Below are 22,696 nucleotides of genomic sequence, written 5' to 3' on the forward strand. Positions count from 1 at the left end.
TTCCCCAAAACCTGTATTGTTTCTCAAAGAAGAAATGTTGGCATTTCCCCCCCTCCAGCAGGGGTGAAAGGGTCTAGCTTTTAAACAGCGCTCCGTGCTTTCTATCACTCTTTTGCTTCATTTTAAATTGGGTAAACCTTTCGGTGCAATTTATCCCAGATATACCCTTTTAAGATGCTTTTTGGGGTTTTTGTTTTTTAAAGAAGAAGCTTGCAGCTAAAGACTTACGCATTTTAAATTCAGTGCTTGTAAGTGGCGATATAAAATCCCTAAGGCAGGCCGAAATAACTGATATTAAAACCTTGCAAATGTGTGTGTTTGCTGCATTCTGTTGTTTTTCTTATTCCGACGGCGGAGCAAAGCCTCTGCGGCTGATGGGCGGGAGGGGAACTGGGGTGGGGAGGTGCAGGTTAGGAAGGGGGGGCGATGCAAACCTCCGGGGCCCATTAGACTTAACTTGTTTACTGCATTGATATCTATATGTTAAATGACAAGAGAGTTCAGATTATTGAATAATTTAAAATTCAGCTCTAATTGGTGTCATATGACCTGGAAAAGGCCATGGATGACGCCAGGAGCATGCTGTGAAACGCTAATAAATAATTCATAAATGAGATCATTCATTTGCCTGGATGTCTTGTTAAATGCAGAAGTTTGTAAGTAATAACGGATGATATAACACCTGTAAGTATTTAGTTCATATGCTGGAAGGTAATCTACCTTGATGATCTTCTAGCAGAAAGCTGCCAGAGTGTGTGAGTTAATTGCGCTGGGGAGAATGCACTCCATTTATTCGGGATGGGGCTTTGGCAAAGATTAGCTTGCAGCTGTTGCATTTTGATTTCCCGATCAGCCAGCCGACGGCTCGGCGCTCGCAGGCCCCCGGACTTAGCGATGCAGCCCGCCCGTTCGCCTGCCCTTCTTTTGCGTGAACTCCAAATGCACTGGGAAATGGCGGCAACCTGATCTGCTCACAAATAGTATTGTTTCTGAAATATTTATCTAGGTCTTGCACCGCAGAGCCCTCTGTAAAACAAAGGGCAGGAGTGGTGGGGAGGTGAAATTGAAGTCAGAGCCGCTCCGTTATTTTTTTATTTATTTCCGTCGTCGTTGCATGTTGATAAAGCCGGCAGCACGCTGAATTCTAATTTCTGCACCAAGCACCGTCAGGGGAATGTTTTTGTTGTGCGAGAGGGGTCTATGCCATGGCTGACAGGAAAGGCAAAATATCAGCGGTCTGGTTTTCCATGTGGCACTTGAGGTTGGTATCGCTGCATGCGCATCATTGTGCTCTCAGAGAGGGAGCCCTCCTTTCGTTTTGCCTCTCCCGAGGCAACATGCCGTATATACTCCAGTATAAGCCGACCTGAATATAAGCTGAGGCACCTAATTTTAGCACAAAAATCTGGGAAAACTTATTGACTCGAGGATAAGCCAGTTCACCACACCACAAACCTGGTGGTGGTGGCAGCGGCGGAGGAAGAACAAGCAGCCCTTTTGGGCTGCTTTTGGGCTGCTTGTCCCTCCGCCGCCGCCTCTGCCGCTCGCAAGAGTAGGCATAGGAGCCGTGGTTGGGAGAAGCGCAGCGCAGCTCCTGTGCCTGCCCTTGAGAGAGGCGGGCAGCGGCGGTGGGACCAGCAGCGAGAAAGGGCTCACTCGAGTATAAGGCGAGGGGGGCTTTTTCAGCATTAAAAATGTGCTGAAAAAGTCGGCTTATACTCGAGTATATACGGTAGGAAACTGCCTTTATATGGAGTCATAGCACCGGTCCACCTAGTTCAGTATTATGCAGAGAGCTCCTCTCTGGAATTTCAAGGGTGGCCCTACCTGGAGAGGGTTGGGATTGAACTTGGAGCCTTTGCATGAAAAGCAGATGCTCTATCACAGAAGTACAGGACTTTCCTATCCACATAGGGCTTGGCTTGCTTAATGCCAACTTTATACCACCTTCCCGGTTGGAAAGGGGGCCATGTCTTCTGAAATGCTACAGTAAAGGTAAAGGGACCCCTGACCATTAGGTCCAGTCGTGACCGACTCTGGGGTTGCGGCGCTCATCTTGCTTTATTGGCCAAGGGAGCCAGGGTATAGCTTCCGGGTCCTGTGGCCAGCATGACTAAGCCACTTCTGGCGAACCAGAGCAGTGCACGGAAACGCCGTTTACCTTCCCACCTGAGCAGTACCTATTTATCTACTTGCACTTTGACCTGCTTTCGAACTGCTAGGTTGGCAGGAGAAATGCTACAGTACCAAGCCTCTAATAAAGAAGCATACCTAGCAGCTCTTAAGGAGAGCTAGCCAAGCTAGCCATGCTGTCACGAGGAGAGCAGGATGCTGCGCCGAGAGACCCCAGCCCCTCTCCTGTGATGTTCTGATTTCCCACAAGTCTTGAAGAGGGGGCATTCTTGCTTCAGACACAGGCCTCCTGGGAAGGTTGGGGCATCATGAGAGAAACGCATGCCACATCTGAAACCTTGTGCGAAAGCAAGTGCCCGCTGCCCTCTCTTTCAAATCTGCAGCATGAAGAAATTGCCGAGTTGCATGGTTCCCCTCACCCACGAGCCTTGTACGTAAAGAGGACGCCTCTGTCTCTTCCCTGATCTCTGCAAAACAAAGAAGCCACAGGTGTGTGTGCAAGGAGAGAGGTGAAGGTGAGCATCAGGATGGGATGAGAAGAGCTAAGCAAATCCAAAACTTGGGTTCTGGGACCTGTCAAACGCCTATTGTTTTTTGAGGCCATTGGGTCAGATGGCTCTTAAGGTAATAGTGCCACTGTATTCTGCTCTGGTCAGACCTCACCTGGAGTACTGTGTCCAGTTCTGGGCACCACAATTCAAGAAGGACACTGACAAACTGGAACGTGTCCAGAGGAGGGCAACCAAAATGGTCAAAGGCCTGGAAACGATGCCTTATGAGGAACGGCTAAGGGAGCTGGGCATGTTTAGCCTGGAGAAGAGGAGGTTAAGGGGTGATATGATAGCCATGTTCAAATATATAAAAGGATGTCACATAGAGGAGGGAGAAAGGTTGTTTTCTGCTGCTCCAGAGAAGCGGACACGGAGCAATGGATCCAAACTACAAGAAAGAAGATTCCACCTAAACATTAGGAAGAACTTCCTGACAGTAAGAGCCAAGGAGTGTGGTGGAGTCTCCTCCTTTGGAGGTCTTTAAGCAGAGGCTTGACAACCATATGTCAGGAGTGCTCTGATGGTGTTTCCTGCTTGGCAGGGGGTTGGACTCGATGGCCCTTGGGGTCTCTTCCAACTCTATGATTCTATGATTAAGGTATGGAGGCCTTTCCAGGTCATGGGCAGCATGAATGAATGCCCAGAGCGTTGCATAGGTCCCCCCCCCCCAGAGTAGCCAATAATGCTCACTGAACATCAAGAGTCAAGGCAAGTAACTGATTTAAAGAGGAATGAGTATAGTAATTCTTAGGCAGGAGTTTGTTTCCTAAAACACAAGTTGGCCCCTGCATCTTTCAAGTGTTGTCTCACCCTTAAAGGCACCTTCCCATATATGTGGTGGGAGTGTCCGTTGCTTTTAAGATTTCTGAGCTTGACTTTTTCCACTGTCATCTTGTACCCAATTCAATGGTAGCCCTGTTGTTGATGGGAAACGGTATCGATCCAAATGTGAAGCATAAAGAATTGATCGTCTTTCTTATGTAAACAGTGAGACAAATAGTTGCTTCCCATTGGGAAAGAGCACCTCATCCCACCACGGAAACTGGGACCCAATATGTGTGGATATAGCACCTACAAGAAATATGATTTTATCTCCATGTGGTCTCAATTTATATTCCCCTCCGTTGCAGCAGCCACTATGGGGAAACTATTTTAATGCTTTAGTTTGATGTGTACCCTGTGGATATGAACTAAAATTGTATTATAAAGGATTCTCCAAGTCTGTTTTGATGCCGTGTGGATGTTTGCATGCAAGACTTAACATTTGTCTTGGAAGACAACCCTTTGTGTTTGATAACTGTTTAAAAAATTTTCAATAAAGTTTGTAAAAAACAACAATAACCTAAGTTGAAAATCGTTCTCAGTGTCACCTCAGAAGCCATTTTGAAAACGGGTGTCTTGCACCCTTGGGCATCTGTTGGAAATATCCTTAGCATAGGAGGCTAAAGCAATTAATGACAGCGTATTGCTCTTACAAGAATTATTTTAAAGCAGAAAGCAGGCACCCCTCACATAAGCTGCGGATTCCGCTTTGGCAGAGATTCGTTCTCCGTTGCCGTAAGAGATTCCTTGTAAGCCACACGTCTTCACTCCTGCCGATGATCGCTCTGTGCTAAATGAGAACAATGCAGCGTTGTTACTATTACCTTCTCATTGTCTCTCCCCCCTTGCCTTTCTTTTTTGTATGGCACACTTGAAATACAGCAATCATCATCATACATCATTCATGAGCAACAATGGCACTTTATCTCCTGCTAAGAAAATAGGCAACTAACCTTTTTACATGGTTATCTGCCTTATTTATCTTGGGGTATTAATATCGGCAATCTCTGTCCCATCTAGGTGCTTTGTAATGATTAATCTTAGACTTTTTTTTTTTTGTAATGGAGATTTCAGTAAAAGATTGGGCAATAAAAGGAATGAGTCTGAATGCCAGATATCTTTCACTTAAGTTTTAATTCTGCATATTCTTCTAAGTAAATTCTTTCCTAATAACTCTTTCAACAAAAGATTGGCATAACTATCTTGATAGCTTAACAGCAGCCTGTTGCACAGTGTCAGAAATGCACCTGGCAATGAGGGGTAACAAAAATGCTTCCCTGGGAGAGGAGGATAAAGGCAGGCAAGCCTAGCTTAGATTTTGAATAGTGCTTGAGAAATAAGTAATAGTTTCTTCTTGACTTTCTCCGACTCTTGCCAAAACGTGGAGTTTGGACCGAGTGCCCGGCTACATGTTGTAGCACAGGAGCAGCATTTAATAGGAGCTTCTTGCAATTTCGACTTCTTGGCAAAACACCCCGGAGAGAGCCAGAGCTGCGTGGTGGGACAAACACGCTGTGCACAGAGTGCACCATGTTCAATCTCCGTTCAAGTCAAGGATCTCCAATTCAAAGCAAGTGAACATAAAGGCCTCTGCTAGGAATCCTGGAGTGCCACTACCAGTCAGAGCAGACAGTGCAGGACTAGATACAGTGGTACCTCAGGTTACATACGCTTCAGGTTACAGACTCCGCTAACCCAGAAATAGTACCTCGGGTTAAGAACTTTGCTTCAGGATGAGAACAGAAATCGTGCTCCAGCGGTGCAGCGGCAGCAGGAGGCCCCATTAGCTAAAGTGGTGCTTCAGGTTAAGAACAGTTTCAAGTTAAGAACGGACCTCCTGAACGAATTAAGTACTTAACCCAAGGTACCACTGTATATATAACAAAGGTAAAGGACCTCTGAACGGGTCAAGTCCAGTCAAAGGTGACTATGGGGTTGCGGCGCTCATCTCGTTTTCAGGCCAAGGGAGCCGGAGTTTGTTCACAGACAGCTTTCCAGGTCATGTGGCCAGCAGTGACTAAACCACTTCTGGCACAACAGAGCACCGTGACAGAAACCAGAGCGCATGGAAATGCTGTTTACCATCCCATTGCAGCAGTACCTATTTATCTACTTGCACTAGCCTGCTTTCAGACTGCTAGGTTGGCAGGAGCTAGGACAGAGCAACGGGAGCTCATCCCGCCGCAGGGATTCGAACCGCCAACCTTCTGATTGGCAAGCCCAAGAGGCTCAGTGCTTTAGACCACAGCGCCCAATGCTGAGCCAAACAACGCCTTTAGCATGAAAGAGAAAACGGTGTTCCTCCTCCTCTGGTCTCCCTGCTGCTGTGAACCAAGCCATGGTTTGACTTAGCAATGAGTTTGAACCCAGACGCATGGTTTGTCTCACCCCAGGCAAACCCTGAGTAGTAAGCCATAAAACAAGCCTAGGCTACAGATGGAGACTGGAAGGGGTCCATGTTCAAAACCACTTCATCCATAAAGACCCTGGTGATCTATCTCCCACGGTTATTGGGGGGTGGCGGAGATAGAAACCTATGTCCTGAGCTCATTGGACAAGGGAAACACTACAAATCTGAAAAAGGGGCCTTAAACTGCTCAGGCTCACCTCTTTCCGTATGAACCTACCCGGACCCTGAGATCATTTTCTGAGGCCCTTCTCTGTGTGCCTCTTGCATGTGAGGTCCAGAGGGTGGCAGCGCAAGAACAGGCCTTCTCTGTGGTGGCACCCCATTTGTGGAAAGCTCTCCCCAGGGACGTTCTCTTGGCACCTTCATTGTATTCTTTTAGACGCTGGGCGAAAATGTTCATCTTCAACCAGGCCTTTGACTGGTTAATGTCTTAAGGTAAAGGTAAAGGTACCCCTGCCTGTACGGGCCAGTCGTGTCCGACTCTGGGGTTGCGCGCCCATCTCGCTTAAGAGGCCGGGGGCCAGCGCTGTCCGGAGACACTTCTGGGTCACGTGGCCAGCGTGACGAAGCTGCTCTGGGGAGCCTGCACCAGCGCAGCACACGGAAACGCCGTTTACCTTCCTGCTATAAAGTGGTCCCTATTTACCTACTTGCACTTAAGGGTGCTTTCGAACTGCTAGGTGGGCAGGAGCTGGGACCGAACGGCGGGAGCTCACCCCGCCGCGGGGATTTGAACCGACGACCATGCGATCGGCAAGTCCTAGGCGATGAGGTTTTACCCACAGCGCCACCCGCATCCCTGGTTAATGTCTTACAGCTGTTTAAATGTGTCGGTGGGAAGGGGGTGTTACTGTTTTGCTGTTTTGTTTTACTTCCCCTTCCGAGAACATTCCATTTGGGTGTGTTTGTCGCTGTAAGTTGTGATAGAGAAGGAGCTGTCAGGCTGTTGTTATACACAGTTTCAGAACAACGTTTTAAGGTTTTCCTGTCCATACTCTCCATCAAAACATTCTTGCTGTCTTTGTAGACCTTGGATTTTGTGCTTAAACACACTTAAAGGTTGGGAGGTTTCTTACACAAGTCCAGTCTGAAACAGTTTTGGTCCAATATTGTTCCTGAAATAAATGCTCAGATTTAAAGAGCACTTTGAGCATCTATTTCAAGCCTTGGGGATGGCTCATTCAGTGCAGTTGTTTAACTTCAGTGAACTATGGTGCAAGAGTGCTCTGTGGTACATATTGGGATTTTTAGTGCCCGTTAACATACATGAACTATGGGCCCAGTCGGGTCGCTTCCGCTCCTCACATTTTGGATTGGGTCAACAAATGCAAATTAACGTGTCTTTCTAGCTCCGGAGTTTTATCAGTCTCTCATCACCAGCCCAACTTAATTGGAAAAAGAAATCACTTATGTGGTAGGATTTAAACGTGTTTTGTAGTTGAATGACAGCTTTTGATGTAGAACCGTATTTTACAGGAAGTGGTCTAGTTCTTTATCAGTGTTTCTGTAAGGATATTTCAAAAACTCTCATCAAATTTCCAACAGTAAGTAATATCCCATTCAGCGCAAGGTGAAATGTTTTACATCAAATCCCCTGCTGTGTAATGGCCAATCAGACAGTATTTATAGTGGCTGAATGGATTTCTTGGCTCTGTATTCAAAATTAAACATTTTCAGACATTAACATTTAATGCTTTTTTGCCACACTTCAAGTTGATTTTATGTAACCCTAGATACTCGCAACTCCTTGATAGGCTGAAGTACCTTGTTTATGCCCCAAATCCTGCAGGCAGTGGTTTTTATATTTATTGTACCTGTGTAGACGGAATTAAATTGCAGATTTGATAGCATATTCCTCTCTTCTACTTGAAACCCATTTTCTGTTGAGTTGCGTTAGGTGTCGATCATCAAACCGCTGCAAGTTTACTGGTGCTGGTACAAGTTTTCAACGCTGTGAGCCAGCGATGAGAACTAGAATAGAAACAATTAAACATATTTTAAATGGAAATTTAAGAAAGTAAAGTGGGTTGGTTTCTGTTTTTGCCTTTCTCTTGTAGATGTCCAACCACAGAAGCCTTTGTCAACCTCTGTCATCTTCGGAACTGGACGGATCCTACCTTAGCATTGCTCAATCACAGGCCTTATACAAGAACAACAGAATGGCACATGGAAGTCCTACCCATATGCCTGTGTCTCAGCCTTGCAGGAACAGTCATGCCCATCAAGCTGCAGCCCAGGGTCATCGGCAAGAAGATCGGAACGAGTTCATGATGGGCAATGGGTGGCATGGTAAGTGCAACAACGTGGTCTCACCAACGAGGCAAAAGTTGCCTCCCCACAAGAAAGCAACTCCTGCCGCGGAGCAGAGGAGAAACAGCTGCCCCCTTCAGACTTGCTCTTTCCACAAGAAACCGGGCAGCTCGGATCATGGTTCTTTCCAAGAGGGCTGCCACCTTCCAAAAATGCATTCCGGGCCACATTGTGAATCCTTTGCGTGTTGCTCGTGCCCGTCGCATACTCCTGGACTGAACGGCAGCACGGACCTGAGACCAAAAGAAATGGAGCGTGGTAAAAGGTTGTCGGAAGAAAGGAGGAAGCAGCTGCTGCTCCAGAAGATGGAGCTGGAAATCGAGAAGGAACGCCTTCAGAATCTGTTAGCCAAGCAGGAGGCAAAACTGCTGCTTCAGCAACAGCAGCTCCACCAATCCAGGCTTGACTACAATCGGTGAGTTAGGGGAGGAGTGTCGGAAATGGAGCTTCTGCTTGAGTTCTGTTGGGGTTGATGGAAGGCGGGTGGGTCTGTTGACATCTTTCTTAGGCCGATATCTGGTGCTGGGTTGTTGTTGTTTAGTCGTTTAGTTGTGTCTGCCTCTTCGTGACCCCATGGACCAGAGCACGCCAGGCACTCCTGTCTTCCACTGCCTCCCGCATTTTGGTCAAACTCATGTTTGTAGCTTCGAGAACGCTGTCCCACCCTCTCGTCCTCCATCGTCCCCTTCTCCTTGTGCCCTCCATCTTTCCCAACATCAGGGAGCCTTCTCTTCTCATGAGGTGGCCAAAGTCTTGGAGCCTCGGCTTCGTGATCTGTCCTTCCAGTGAGCACTCAGTGGTGCTGGGTTAGATGAGCATTTCTTAAATTCCTCTTCAGGCCACAGAAGAACTCATAAAACACAACAAGCTTTCTAATTTACCAAAAGACATTAGTTCCACAAAGATGTGTGATCTGCCTTAATCATCTGCGGTGTCATGGGAACAATTTGGTTAAAGCTACATTGCAAATGGCTCAGATACTGTGGTAGTTTAGCATTTGCAATGATGGCATCGAGGAATACGATGTGTTGCGAGCCTCTTCGAGATTCTGAGCTCCATCAGGCTCGTTCTGTGTTAATGCTGCTGATCCAAAAAGAGGATGTCGCTGTACTTCAGTGAACTCCCACTCTCTGGTGCCCATAAGCAAACATCCTATGCCCAACTGCAAGGTCTCAGAGAGTTGCTTCAGCCATTTAAGGCAGACTTTAGCAGTTGTTTCCTTCTGTTTGCCCCATCACTACTATTAAGCATGACAAAAGATTGAAGGCAGTTCAAAGCTAGTTCAAACATGGGAGCTGGGAGTTGTACTGGGGAAGCATAGAAGTGATCTGGGTGTGCAAGTAGAGATCAATTGAGAAGGGTGGGTGGGTGACTTTTAGGTGCCCTGTAGAGAGCAGGGGTAGACAACTGACTTGTGGATTGAACTTCACACCATGTACCCAGTTGGTTCTGACCTGACATGATTTCTAATCTCTGCCTGAGTTATTCAGAGAGGTTCCACGTTTTATGTAGTAGTTACATTTGCTGTGGGTATGCTGATGTTATACTGGTTTCCCCATAGCAAATTCTTAAGATGTGAATGACAGGCATGCATGCCTAAACACCTGCGTACCCTCACCTGAGAGCCCTGATTTGTGTTGTGGTTTCCCAGTGCATGTATATGGATGTTGAAGGACGCACATCTGTCATTCACACTTTAAGCATTTGCGGCAGAAAACACCAGCACGCCCACAGCAAACACAATTGCCACTTACAGCACAGAGCTACTCTTGAGTTGGGTACTTGAGTGTGAGGCAGAAAGGGGAAGAAATCTCAGAGGTGCTAGAAGATTATTTATTGCCCGATGTGTTTCGAGTATTATAGCATTTCCTCAAGGGAGGTTTTGATTTCAAAGAGGTACCAAAACCGACTTCCATACCATCTCATCACAAAATAACCTGCATTCGATGGCTTCCTTCCTTTTCTTTACTTTTTGTGTGAGATAAGCTTGTAATTCATGTGTTTTGGAAGCTTGGTTGTACTGAGGCCTCTGAGACTTCAAGACATGGAACCATCATATTTTTCAAGCTTATCTCCATAACAGTCTAGCATAGAATTTTGTTTGGGAGGATGGAGAAGTACAATGGCAATAAATCTCAAAAACCAAGGAGAAATAGTGTTGTGAACTGCATAGTGTGTCCCCTTACTTTAAACACTAACTTGAGATCTTTTAAGACAAATTATGTTCGCAGAGGTCCACCACTTTTGACTTCCCTTACAAGCCAGACATTGTAATTGCCACCATCTCCTTGCCTCCTGCAAGTCCTCTCTCTCTGTGTGAGGACTTGTAGCCATTTGTCTCCTATTGTCCCAGTCCACTGAGGAGGCCCTTTTGGTTGTTGCCAAAAAAAATCCCTGGGCTACAGCGATGTGTGATAGGGCCTTCTTGGTGGTGGCCCTCTGACTGTGGAATTATCTTTCCCTCGATGTTAGGCAGGTGCTGAGAATGGTTCCTTTTCAATACCAGGTGAAAATAAGCCATTTCCAGCAGGCCTATGAATATTCAGCAGTAACTTTATATTGAGATTGACAGATGGTGGGGGATGTCGTATAAAAATGGATTGTGGGTCTTAGATGTTTTAATTATTCTTTTAGTCACTTTTAGTAGTTTTGTGGCCTGCCTCGTCCTCATTTCATGAGGAAGGGCAGGATACAAAATTTGCAAATAAGATAAATTGTGCGGGCTTTGTCGATTCTCACCATTTGTGCCACCTTCAGAAGCCTTGTGGGAAATGAAACAATACTCAGCCTCTTGTTCTCAAGACACGGGCCAAGAAAAATGTTTCTCAGCTCATCTTAGTTTCTTCCATGTGAGGTGCTGGGACCTCACATTATATCAAGGATTGTCACAAGGAGGATGTTTTCTCCTTCTCTGGAGGGTAGGACTCAAACCGATGGCTTCAAATTACAAGATTCTAATTAAACACTTGGAAGAACTGACAGTAAGAGCTGTTTGGCGGTGGAATGGTCTTCCTTGGGAGTTTGTGGACTCTTCTTCCTTGGATATTTTTAAGCAGATGTTGGATGGCCGTCTGTCATGGATGCTTTAATTGAGATACTTGCATTGCAGGGGGTTGGACTAGATGACCCTCGGGCTCCCTTCCAACTCTCCATTTCTTTGATTCTATGACCTTCATTACTGCTGAGCTGAGGAGTCTCCCATGCCATTTAATACAACATGACCCGTCCTTTGATTTCTCCATCTGCAGAGTTATCTGTTGAATTCCTTCAAGGAGTTTGTTCTAGTCTCAGGTTGGAGTAAAAGGTGGTGACTTGGCCAAGCCTGACCAGTTACTTTTTGTAGCTAAGCAGGGATCTGACCATGGGTTTGCCATACACACACACACCTCCAGCTACTTCAGTAGCTCTTTTCATGACTTCCTTTACAGTAGCTGTCCATGTTTTCATGACTGGGCACCATGGAAAAAATGGACTATCTCTCTGCACACACACCCCTAAACCCATTTGGAATTGAAATCAGACCACGCTTGAGTTTAAGGCAATCCTTGATCCCTCTTTAGGGATCCTCTTCCACAGAGTAGTGTGCTTGCTAAATGAACTTGTTGTTGTCATTTAGTCGTGTCCGACTCTTCGTGACCCCATGGACCAAAGCATGCCAGGCACTCCTGTCTTCCACTGCCTCCCGCAGTTTGGTCAGACTCATGCTGGTAGCTTCGAGAACACTGTCCCACCGTCTCGTCCTCTGTCGTCCCCTTCTCCTTGTGCCCTCCACCTTTCCCAACATCGGGGTCTTTTCCAGGGAGTCTTCTCTTCTCACGAGGTGGCCAAAGTCTTGGAGCCTCAGCTTCAGGATCTGTCCTTCCAGTGAGCACTCAGGGCTGATTTCCTTCAGAATGGGTAGGTTTGATCTTCTTGCAGTCCATGACCCTCTCAAAAGTCTCCTCCAGCTAGATGAACTAGGCAGGGCCAAAGAACACAGCCCTGCTCTTTTCCTCCATGCAAGTATAACCATGTAGAGGAGACTGCCTGAAAGGGCACTCTGCCCTCTTCCCCTTCCCAAAATTAACTTGGGGGGGGCAGCAGAGGAGAGGGGACTCCAGACACCAATAAATGCATAAAAGCTCAGGATGAGGTCCCATTCTGTGTCAATGGCCAGCAAGGACAGAGTAGCTCCCAAGGTTCCCTCCCTGATCTCTTCTTTTGTCTGTAAGATGCTGTTCAAAAGCAAGCTGTGTTGCTTTGGCTGTTAAAATGCCTGTTTGATCAGAGGCAATCAGAGCTGTGTACTTTAGAAGACTACTGGGGTCACAAACAAAGGTGAAGAACTAAGTAGGAGCAGATGGATTTTTAATGATCAAATATCTTTAATCCATGCATATGTTCCTGCTAATGGAGGAAGAAAAGGAAGGCCTGAAGTCTGTGCGAGGCAATGTTGTTGTTTTGAAAGTCGTTCTCGGAGTGCTCTGTGGGGCATCCACTGCCCAACGACGGGACTCTTAAATGCCTCTGCAATTACGCTTTTCTTATTGTGTATCCTCACATCTGCTGCATCCAGCTTCTGCTGAGAAGATTGCACGTTCTGTAAAGTGCTGGTTGGCAGAAAAGCTGCAAAAGGAAGACCAGAGGCATCCTTTACTGTCTCCGCTTTGCTCCTTCCCATGTATTGATTAATTTAAGTTCATGGAGGATAGATGGGTCTCTCAACAGTATTAGCCATGATAGCTAAATACAACCTCCATCTTCGGAGGCATGAAAACTTTTTTTCTTTTTCTTTTAAGGTTTTGCTAGGCAGTCACGACTTTCAGCCCCGCTAAAGTGCACCAATACAACCTAAATGGCTGCAGAGACTAGCTGAGAAACACAACATTTTTCTTTTCCTTTTGGCAAAACCCAGCTCTCCAGCTTGTCTCGATACTCTCTGTTTGTGTGTGTGCTAGCTAGCTAGTTGTAAACAGAGGCTTGTATCCAGAGTAGTGCTGCCACTTGCACAACGAAACTGTCCCCCCTCTCCTCCCCCTAAATCTGTTGTGGGTTTCCCTTCAGCCTTCCAGAACAGGTGTGGGGCAAGGAGCTGGGGAAAGTTCCATTGCAAAAGTATAAACCCTAAAGAAACAAGAGCATTGGGTGCCACCCATAGAATGGCACAGCTGCCAGGCCCCATGATAGCAGTAATGGTGCCGGAAGAGCCCTGTGGCTGAATCAGACTAAAAATCCACATAGTTCAGCACCCTTTTTTCTACACTGGCCAGCCAGGTGCCTCTGAGATGCCCACAACACACAAGACATGAAGTCAATAGTTCTCCCTCCTTTTTTTTTTTAACCCAGAGAGGCATTTGAAATAAAAGCACACATTCTACTCATGTAAAAACACCAGGCAGGCCCCACAAATAACCCAGAGATGCATTTGAAATAAAAGAACACTTTCTACTCATGTAAAAACACGCTGATTCCCAGACCATCTGCGGGCCAGATTTAGAAGGTGATTGGACCTTAGTTTGCCTACCCATGTTCTAGTTAATAATGGCAAGTTCAACACATTCTTACCTAAATAATCTTACCCTCTTTAAAGCCATCTAACCTATTTGTGGCCTCAGTTGCACGTTCCATAAATTGCTATTTCTATTAAAAATTGTATTTTCTTTTCTGGGTTAAATTTATCAAAAGGTGGAGGGATGGAAACAAAACCATTCTTCTGTCTGGAATGTTGCTGTATGAATGGAGCTGGCATTCTTTGCAAGTTTACCCTACTGGCAATACATTTGCGGAACTCGCTGATCGCAATAACAAAATTTTGAGGACTTTTGAAATTCAGAATTCAAAAGCCCACATCCAGTGACTCCTTGAGCAATTGAGAGATCTGGTGGGCAAGCACACAGCACTGCTTTTGACCTCAGTACCTGGCACCGCTCTTTTGTGACTGCATCAAGGAGTATTCATGGAACTGCCCCCTCCATAGAAAATAACGCAGGATTCTAATAAATCCAGGGTTTTTTGGCTTGGAGGCCAATGGCTCATGCCTAGGCGTGTCTATTCAAACATAAGTCCTGTTGACGTCAGTGGCACTTACTTCCAGTTAAGTGTGGGTAGGATTGCAGTTTAAGTGTTTAATTTACTTGCTGTGTAAAGGGGGAGAGGGAGAGAAGGGGCGAAGGTTTGGCTGCTCAGCACCGTGCATGTTTACCGTGATATGTGGCTCTTCTCTCCCCACCCCAGGTTTAAAGGCCAGCCTCCTAATTCGGAAGAACTGCTCATTGATGAAGTGCTGATGAGACCAGGCGGCTTGGCCCCAGTGATGAATGGCACTTGTGGGGGCCTCAGGTAATACCTTGGTCTTGTGCTCCTCTGTTAAGCACTTTCATGTGTCAGTATATTTTATGATTTGTCTAAAGGGCTTTACAGAATGCTAAAAAACATATTTTCTTTCACCTCTCCCTCCCTTCTCTCGGATTAAATGCTTCAAGCCAAAAAGAATGGAAGTAACATCATGGGATGACAATGTAGTCAATAAAGAGTGTGGGGTGGCGGGTGGAGAGACCTGGACCTGGGCTCCTCTCCTTGAAAGTAGACCTTGGGAGCCTGTATTAAAGGCAGTCACTTAGGGGCTCTCCGATGAAGCTCAGAGGTGAAGCAGGATCAGGCCAGGGCGTCAAAGAAGCCAGGAAACCAACCAAGGCAAGGTTTGAAACAGACGTTTATTGGAGACGGCAAGCTTAAGAGAGAGGTTTGGAAGTGGTTCACATGGCACAAAGCCAGGAGGGAGAGAGGGCCCCAAAACAGGCAGCAAACAGGGTGACACTGGAGTTGAAATTCAGCAGAGGTGCTCTGAAAAAGTGTCCCCTGGCAACCTTTCTAGTTTGACCCAGGTCTGTAGTTCTTCAAGTGCGGAAGCAGAGTTCTGTACAGAAGTGCTAATAATCACGGGGGGAACAGAGGGCGCCTCCTTGAGCCCTACCCCGGGATGGGCAGAGTTGCACGGGGTCTGCCTATCTCTCCGTTAATTAATGCAAATGTGGAACTCCTTATAACAAGTGCCTGCACCGGGAGAGACAGGAGCAATCACTGGGCAGCACTCACTGTGTTTTTCTCATTGGGTGTCATGTGCTTTCATAGCCAAGGTTTTCAGTGTTCTCTTTCTGTGTTTGAACACTACGCTTCTCCAGTTCTGGGGCTGTGATTGTAGCCAGCATTGATCTCTGAATCATCCCTCGAGGGCTACCTCGACCTTTGCTGCAGCAACAAATGCAGGGGAAAGTTCCCTTCTAAGTTTGGGCTTCGAGACTGGGCTGAGGGACGACCCCCGCAAAGGTCTCGATTCTCCGGACAGGTGGAGGGCTGGATTGAACGCAATTCGGTTTGCTTCTGAGTAAACGTGCATCAGCGTGTGCTGTCCACACCATCATTTTGCCTTCGAAACAAAGCCAGTCATACTGAACTTGGCTTTTTAGTGCTGTGTTCAGATCTGCACGTCTGACTTTTTCTTCCTTGTCTTGAAGGTAGTGCCTTCAGTTTCCATTGGTGACCCTTGTCTGACCAATGAGCAAAACTGCTTATAGACTCAGTTCCACAATTGGATGCGTTAGCTTTTCTGTTCCTTACGGATAGGGTTTTCCTCCTTTCTCATGCAGGAAATCTTCCCTGTGCAAATAGATAATGTGTCGCTTCATCATAGAGGAGACCATGAACGGACTTATCTGTTTTATTTTGTCCAAAAGACAGTACAGTAACCTCAACGTACATGGAGGTTGCGTTCTGGGGATAGCGCATAAAACCAAAATCCCATATAGTTAAAATACTTTTGCCCAGATGCCCATCTCCTTTTCACCCCTTTTATTTATTTATAGTGGTACCTCGGGTTACATACGCTTCAGGTTACATACGCTTCAGATTACAGACTCTGCTAACCCAGAAATATTACCTTGGGTTAAGAACTTTGCTTCAGGATGAGAACAGAAATTGTGCTCCAGCGGCGCAGCAGCAGCAGGAGGCCCCATTAGCTAAAGTGGTGCTTCAGGTTAAGAACAGTTTCAGGTTAAGAACAGACCTCCGGAATGAATTAAGTACTTAACCCGAGGTACCACTGTATTTTTAAATTGTTGCAAAGCTGAATGTGTGCAAGTTAAATGCACATAATCTTCAAGTTACCTGTATGTAATACTTAGAAAACACAAGTATCAAACTGTTCCCACTCTTCTAGCGAATCTACCTTCAGCATCTGCAGGTCTTTTGTTAGTGGCAACAGCCCTCCCATATTGAGAGGGGAGAGATAACAAAGGGTGTGAGAGAAACAAGACGTAGGGATTCTATGGGATCGCCTGTCCATCTTTATGTCTCACTTTTCTGATGGAGACGTGCAGTAATCTTATAGCATTATTGTGCAATTGCGCATTCCCGAGTCTCTGTGCCAGCCGGTCGTGAAGTTTGGCAGCAAGACATCGGAAAGTTTGCTTCCTGTATTCATTCATCAGTTCTGCAAAGGTTACCAGATGAATGCGCCCTAAATAATTTAATCTAATGTAAAGCCAGAGGAGGCTAAGACGACAAGTCCATTTGTCTCCTTTATGCATTTGAATATGGAAGTGATGTTTGCTTCAGTCTCTGAAAAGGGTGCATGTGATTATTGGGGCTGGAGAATGATGCTGTGCAGCTGGACTGTGTCATTGAAATGCCAAAGACTTTTCTCTCTTTTTTTTGCTATTTGAAAAACAAAACACAGAAATAATCAAGAAAAGAAGTTATCTCTACCTTCTGGTTGACACGAACTCCTGGGGTAAAAACTTGAATGTTAATTCTCAGCTAAGCAAGGCTCCACTTAAAAGGAGGGATTTTTTTGTTTGTGCTGTTCTTTGTTTTGCTTTTTTCTTTTTAAAAAAAGGGTTAAAAGTATTCAAAATATTAAACTTGCTCAAGCGAGACATTAGAGTTTCGAAAGAAAATAAATGATACAATCAACACCCGAAAAACATATTTTTTTTTATAATTAACTGCTCATTTTGGCTTAATTATCTACAATTACCAAATCTAATTGCAATTTATTTTCTATTATCTGTGGGAAGAAAAGCAGGCAAGGGGACGTGCCTGCCGGGCGGTGTGCACAAGGGCAAGAGGAAAGGTCCCAAGAACATGCGGGCCTCTCAGTGGGGACCCCAGAGGCAGGCAGGTGCGGAGGGTGATCGCGCTCAGCATTTGAAAGGAATCTCATTGCCTCTTGGAGAGCATCTTTTTTAAGCTTAATAATAATAATAATAATAATAATAATAATAATAATAATAATATTTATACCCCACCCATCTGGCTGGGTTTCCCCAGCCATTCTGGGCGGCTTCCAACAAAATATTAAAATACAATAGTCCGCCAAACATTAAAAGCTTCCCTAAACAGGGCTGCCTTCAGATGTCTTCTAAAAGTCTGGTAGTTGTTTTTCTCTTTGACATCTGATGGGAGGGCATTCCACAGGGCGGGTGCCACTACCGAGAAGGCCCTCTGCCTGGTTCCCTGTAGCTTTGCTTCTCGCTGTGAGGGAACCACCAGAAGGCCCTCGGCGCTGGACCTCAGTGTCTGGGCTGAATAATGGGGGTGGAGACGCTCCTTCAGATATACTGGACCGAGGCCATTTAGGGTTTTAAAGGTCAGCACCAACACTTTGAATTGTGCTCGGAAATGTACTGGGAGCCAATGCGGGTCTTTCAAGACCAGTGTTATGTGGTCTCGGCGGCCGTTCCCAGTCCCCAGTCTAGCTGCCGCATTCTGGATTAATTTCAGTTTCCAGGTCACTTTCAAAGGTAGCCCCACGTAGAGTGCATTGCAGTAGTCCAAGCGAGAGAGAACTAGAGCGTGCACCACTCTGGCAAGACAGTCCGTGGGCAGGGAGGGTCTCAGCTTGTGTACCAGATGGAGCTGATAAGCAGCTGCCCTGGACACAGAATTGACCTGCACCTCAATGGACAGCTGTGAGTCCAAAATGACTCCCAGTCTGCGCACCTGGTCCTTCAGGGGCACAGTTACCCCATTCAGGACCAGGGAGTCCTCCACACCTGCCCGCCTCCTGTCCCTGCAAAACAGTACTTCTGTCTTGTCAGGATTCAACCTCAAGCTACCCAGAGGGAGACTTCTGTGGGCAAGTCTGATTTCAGTTTCACTTCAAGCAGTTTGTTTGCAAAAGCTGAGACCTGCCCCACCCATTTGATCTTCTTCATTTACTTTTGCCATGGGATCGTTTTGTTCTTTCTCCACTTAGCAGAGGCTTTAATCAATGTTGCCCATTCCATCTATGTCTGGGTATCTCACAGGGAGATTGGGGGCAGATAATGATTTGGAAGGCTGCTTCTTTCCTTGATGCCGCCAGGTTAGCCAGCCTTGGAGCACAGCCTTTCCTAATCTGCAGCCTTCCAGACATTTTGGACTACAAAACCCATCTGCCACAGCCAGCATGGCCATTTGGGGGGCACAAAGTTGAGGAAAGCTGCCTTACAGCATAAGTGGGGAACCCCACATCCAGGGGCCAAATGTGGCCCTCAAGCTTCTTCCCAGGCCACCCCTTCTCCCATACTTTTCTCCCTCCTTAAGTATTTTTAACTGACTGGCACGTGTCCTTGAACCTCCTTTAAAATGTCTTACTTGCTGGGATGGAGAACAGTAAGATAGGGTGGGTGGTGCCTATATAGACACTAGCCTACTGGGCAAAGGTAAAATCTACACTCATGGCCTGCCCACTTTTGAAGATGCTCCGCCCACCACTGGCATGTGGTTCCTGGAAGGTTGCCTAGTAGGAAGTGCAGGCCTTGGGCTGAAAAAGGTCTTCCACCCCAGCTTTTGAGGAATAGTTCTTCCGTATTTCTCAGAGTTTGAAGAAATGCCTCATTCAGAGGCATTGATCCACTTAGCTCAGTTCTGTGACGTCTTGACTGGTGGCAGCTCAGAGTCTCGGGGCAGAGATTTATTTCCTCCCCTGCTGCCAAAGGGGGGCATGAAAAACATCTCTTTTACCACTAAACTACTGTCTCACCAAACTTCTTAGCTCAGGGTCCATCTGTTGACTTTGAAGACCTATGCCAGAAATGTATTTCCTGGCCATTAGCCCTTTTAATGATATATAATGAGATGAAAAAGATGTTGAAATACACATTCTTAGAAAAAGCAGAAGCATTTTTACTTGGTATTATAGGCCAAGACATTAATAGACAAGATGTCAAACTATTCTTATATGCAACAACAGCGGCAAGAGTATTGTTAGCCCAGAAATGGAAGCAAGAAGAAATTCTGACCTAATGAAGAATGGCAGACGAAATTAATGGATATAAAGATCAGGAGCAGCCTTGCTAGATCAGGTCACAGATCAGAGTTTAGTCCTGTGTTCCACTACGGCCATCATAGTGCCTAACGTCCCACCAACATCCACATTTGCTGCCCATAATATCAACAGGACTTTTTCCACAACTGTACGAGCTAAAAACTCTTTTCAAAAGCTTTAGTTCTCTTGAGGCCAAATCCCATGAGCACTGTCGGGTTCTATTCTTGCATGGCAAAGGGCGGCCAGGGGGTGGGGGCCTGTGGTGTGGCCAACACTTCTTACCAGAAGGCAACTTTCTACCACCCCACATCACAGAAACTGCAGCTGCTAACGGCCTGCGCCTGTTCGTTCTTATGCATTTGCTCTGCAAGGCCCCGGTGCAAGAGGCCCTTGAAAATGTTGTCTAAAGCAGAACCACATCCAATTGTATGTCTTTAAAAAAGGAAAAACCCATCTCCCTGATGCAGATGGTCTGTTACGTGCTGAAGTACCCACTCTGTGAGTATTCAGTAAGTTCAATACGCCCAGCACCTGCTTTTGTGCACACTCCTGACATCTGGGAGAGGTGATTTTTTTTCCAGGCAATCTACTCTTTATCTTGATTTTTGAATATGAATACCTTTGCACCGGGAAGGGAAGGGAAACGGGGTGGGAGAAGAGGTCAGCTGTTTACTGGAGTACCATGCAGGGAGAGGCTGTGCTAATAATGAAATGGTGCATAATTACGTCTCGCACTTCAGAGATCTCAGCCTTGTGATATTCCCATTCTTCCTCGGACCCAAAGACCTTGGCTGCACACCTCATGCTTGGTCATGTCAATAGGGGTAGAAGCCATGGGGCGGGGGAGAAGGGCTTATTCTGTACAAGCCATGTTCACCCCTATTGAATTTCCTTGGGCAGTCAATGAGATTTTACATGCGTCTTCAGGTTTTTTTGCACAGCTGATTGCCATGTTTGACTCTAGGAAAGCTTCCTTCCCCAGGGTGGGTCACCTAGTACCTGTGAGGTATAAAATAGATTGTATAATTTGGAGTGTCTTGGATTTAAATCTTTACGCATGTGTGGAGATTACTGGGTCACTGTGAAACTGATCGCGCACAGCTCGGCTTGGTGTGCATCATGAACCCCCTTCTCTGTGCGGCATTCTCCTCCAACTACTGGTATCCCACACTTTTTCTCCTCCCTAGATCCAGAGATTTCCTATGCAATCATTGTAGCTATCCTTATTTGGATCTTCAAAGCATAGTGTTCATCACTGCAGCTTTTGGGAGTTGATATCTCCTGAAAGAGATACTCAGCATTGCAACGTGGGTATCAATACTCACTCTTACTTCTACAGGCGCTGCCTTTGGAAGGGAGAGAGCGAAAGGGGTTGGCTGGTCCTAAACTTCCCATCTAACTTGGAGCCACTCAGAAATGGTGCTATTTCTACTTATCCTGGGGAGTGTAGAATGGTCTCTGGACCGGAAGCGGGGAAGAAATGTCTAACGAGAATTTGTGCCGGCCCCATTTTGCAGCCTCTTTTTAACATGCTACTTTTGATAGTTTGCCGCTTTAGAAACTTTGGAGACTGAGATGCTTTCCTTCTGCACCTCTTTAAAGACCGTCACATCTTCAAAAACAAACGAAAAATGCCCCATCATTTATTTTGTGAATGAGACAAATTGTGTTATTTTTCCCTTAAGTTTTAGACTGCACCTGTGCCCCTGCTGTCCCCAGCACAGGTGTGCACATCTCACAACTGAACAAAGCATAAGGAAAATGTGTCGTTCCCTCCCCTATGTCCATGCGAGGCTGTCCCTCAAAGCGCATTGCATAGGAATAGGATATTATGCCAGTTGTGCTCAATGGGACTTACTACCACACTGAGAACAGTGTTTTGTCAACCAGGAGCTCCTTTCCATAACCTAGTTTTTCTGCTAGAACTGTGCTATGTTAAGGGACCCTTCCCATGCATAATTGTTCTTCTCAGAGGAGTTCCTCCCCCCCCCCTATTATTTGCACCACCTAAATGTTCTCATTTTGGGTATATTGAGGCTCCATCTCACTCCAGAGTGTGATTTCCCCTCTGATATTTTTAGTTAGCTGGAAATGTCAATTGCAGAATTTCATAGCACTTTCCCTCTCTTTGAATGCACGTTGTTATGGTGATTATTCTGGGAAGGGATGTCGGATCTTTCAGATTTTGTTTATGGTATAGCTGTTCTGAATGTCTGGTAAGAGAAGAGGGTGTGGTGATGCTGGTGGCAGAGGGAATTATTTCTGCTGCTTGTTAAAAACACATTATCGGCAGTTCTTTTATAGCTGAACTTTAGAGGGTATGTATTTTATACTCACTTTACTCTGCCTTTTGTTTCCTAATTTAATCAAGGCTGTCAAATGCAAATGGATGCCTACCTGCAGCTCCTCTCGCTTTCCCCAGAGGTGGAAATATACCCCCCAACCTTCCTGAGCAGCAGCCCCCCCTTCTCCCCTGGGCTGGAGATCCTCCCCCCAATATTCCATATGCAGTTCCACCTTGTGGCTCTGCTATTTTACTCTCGGGGCCACCTGTCAATTCTTTTCAATCATGACACACATCAAATCCTGCTATTTCGGCTCTGGGTCTCTTGAGAAGTAGCTGCCAGTTGTGCCAGCATTCAGCTGAGGCCGCCAAACTCTACTCTTGTGTGTTGTCTCTGGAGGTGAATTTAATAACACCTTGAACCACCTCGTTGGCTTCATGAATTTACTTGAGTGCAACTTGCTTGCGCTCCCCCTTCCCTGACTTCCTTCTCAGCGGTTTTAAACTGGCATTTTGACAGCCTCAAATGAACCCCTTTTGCAAATTGTTTGCAGGCTTTTTCCTCTCTCCCCTTCTTTAGTTAAGCAGAAATTTTAGCTAACCCGCTTGTCACTATCTCTTCTAACAGCCAGGCATACTTGCCGGTGCCAGATTGGTTTATGTTGATGCTTGTAGCTTTTGGAGAGGAGGAAAAACAGAGTGGGAGCCACTTATTTGGTCAATGAAATGTCCCTTAACAGATCTGCACAAAAGTGCAAATGCTGACTTATCGGTAGATACAAATCTGACTTGTCAATAAGTGCTGTATCTCTGCAACAGATGGATGCCATTGCCCATTGTTGCATAACAGATGTCTATATAGTGGATTTATCCCATTACAGCCACAAATAGGCTCAGCA

The 22,696-nt window shown here is 46.1% G+C and overlaps 1 protein-coding gene across 8 annotated transcripts in view; it reads left to right on the forward strand.

Annotated features, from left to right (window-relative positions):
* KIAA1328 overlaps positions 1 to 22,696 on the forward strand; it is a 234,468-nt gene that overhangs the window by 160,922 nt on the left and 50,850 nt on the right. For all 8 annotated transcript variants that reach the window (XM_082241971.1, XM_082241972.1, XM_082241973.1 and 5 more), the window contains 2 exons: positions 7,974 to 8,641; positions 14,440 to 14,544. In XM_082241971.1, the coding sequence (XP_082098097.1) occupies positions 7,974 to 8,641; positions 14,440 to 14,544 (773 nt within the window). The remainder of the gene's footprint in view (positions 1 to 7,973; positions 8,642 to 14,439; positions 14,545 to 22,696) is intronic.

The sequence above is a fragment of the Podarcis vaucheri genome (assembly GCF_965113315.1).
Source record: "Podarcis vaucheri genome assembly, chromosome: 11".
Classification (NCBI taxonomy): Eukaryota; Metazoa; Chordata; class Lepidosauria; order Squamata; family Lacertidae; genus Podarcis; species Podarcis vaucheri.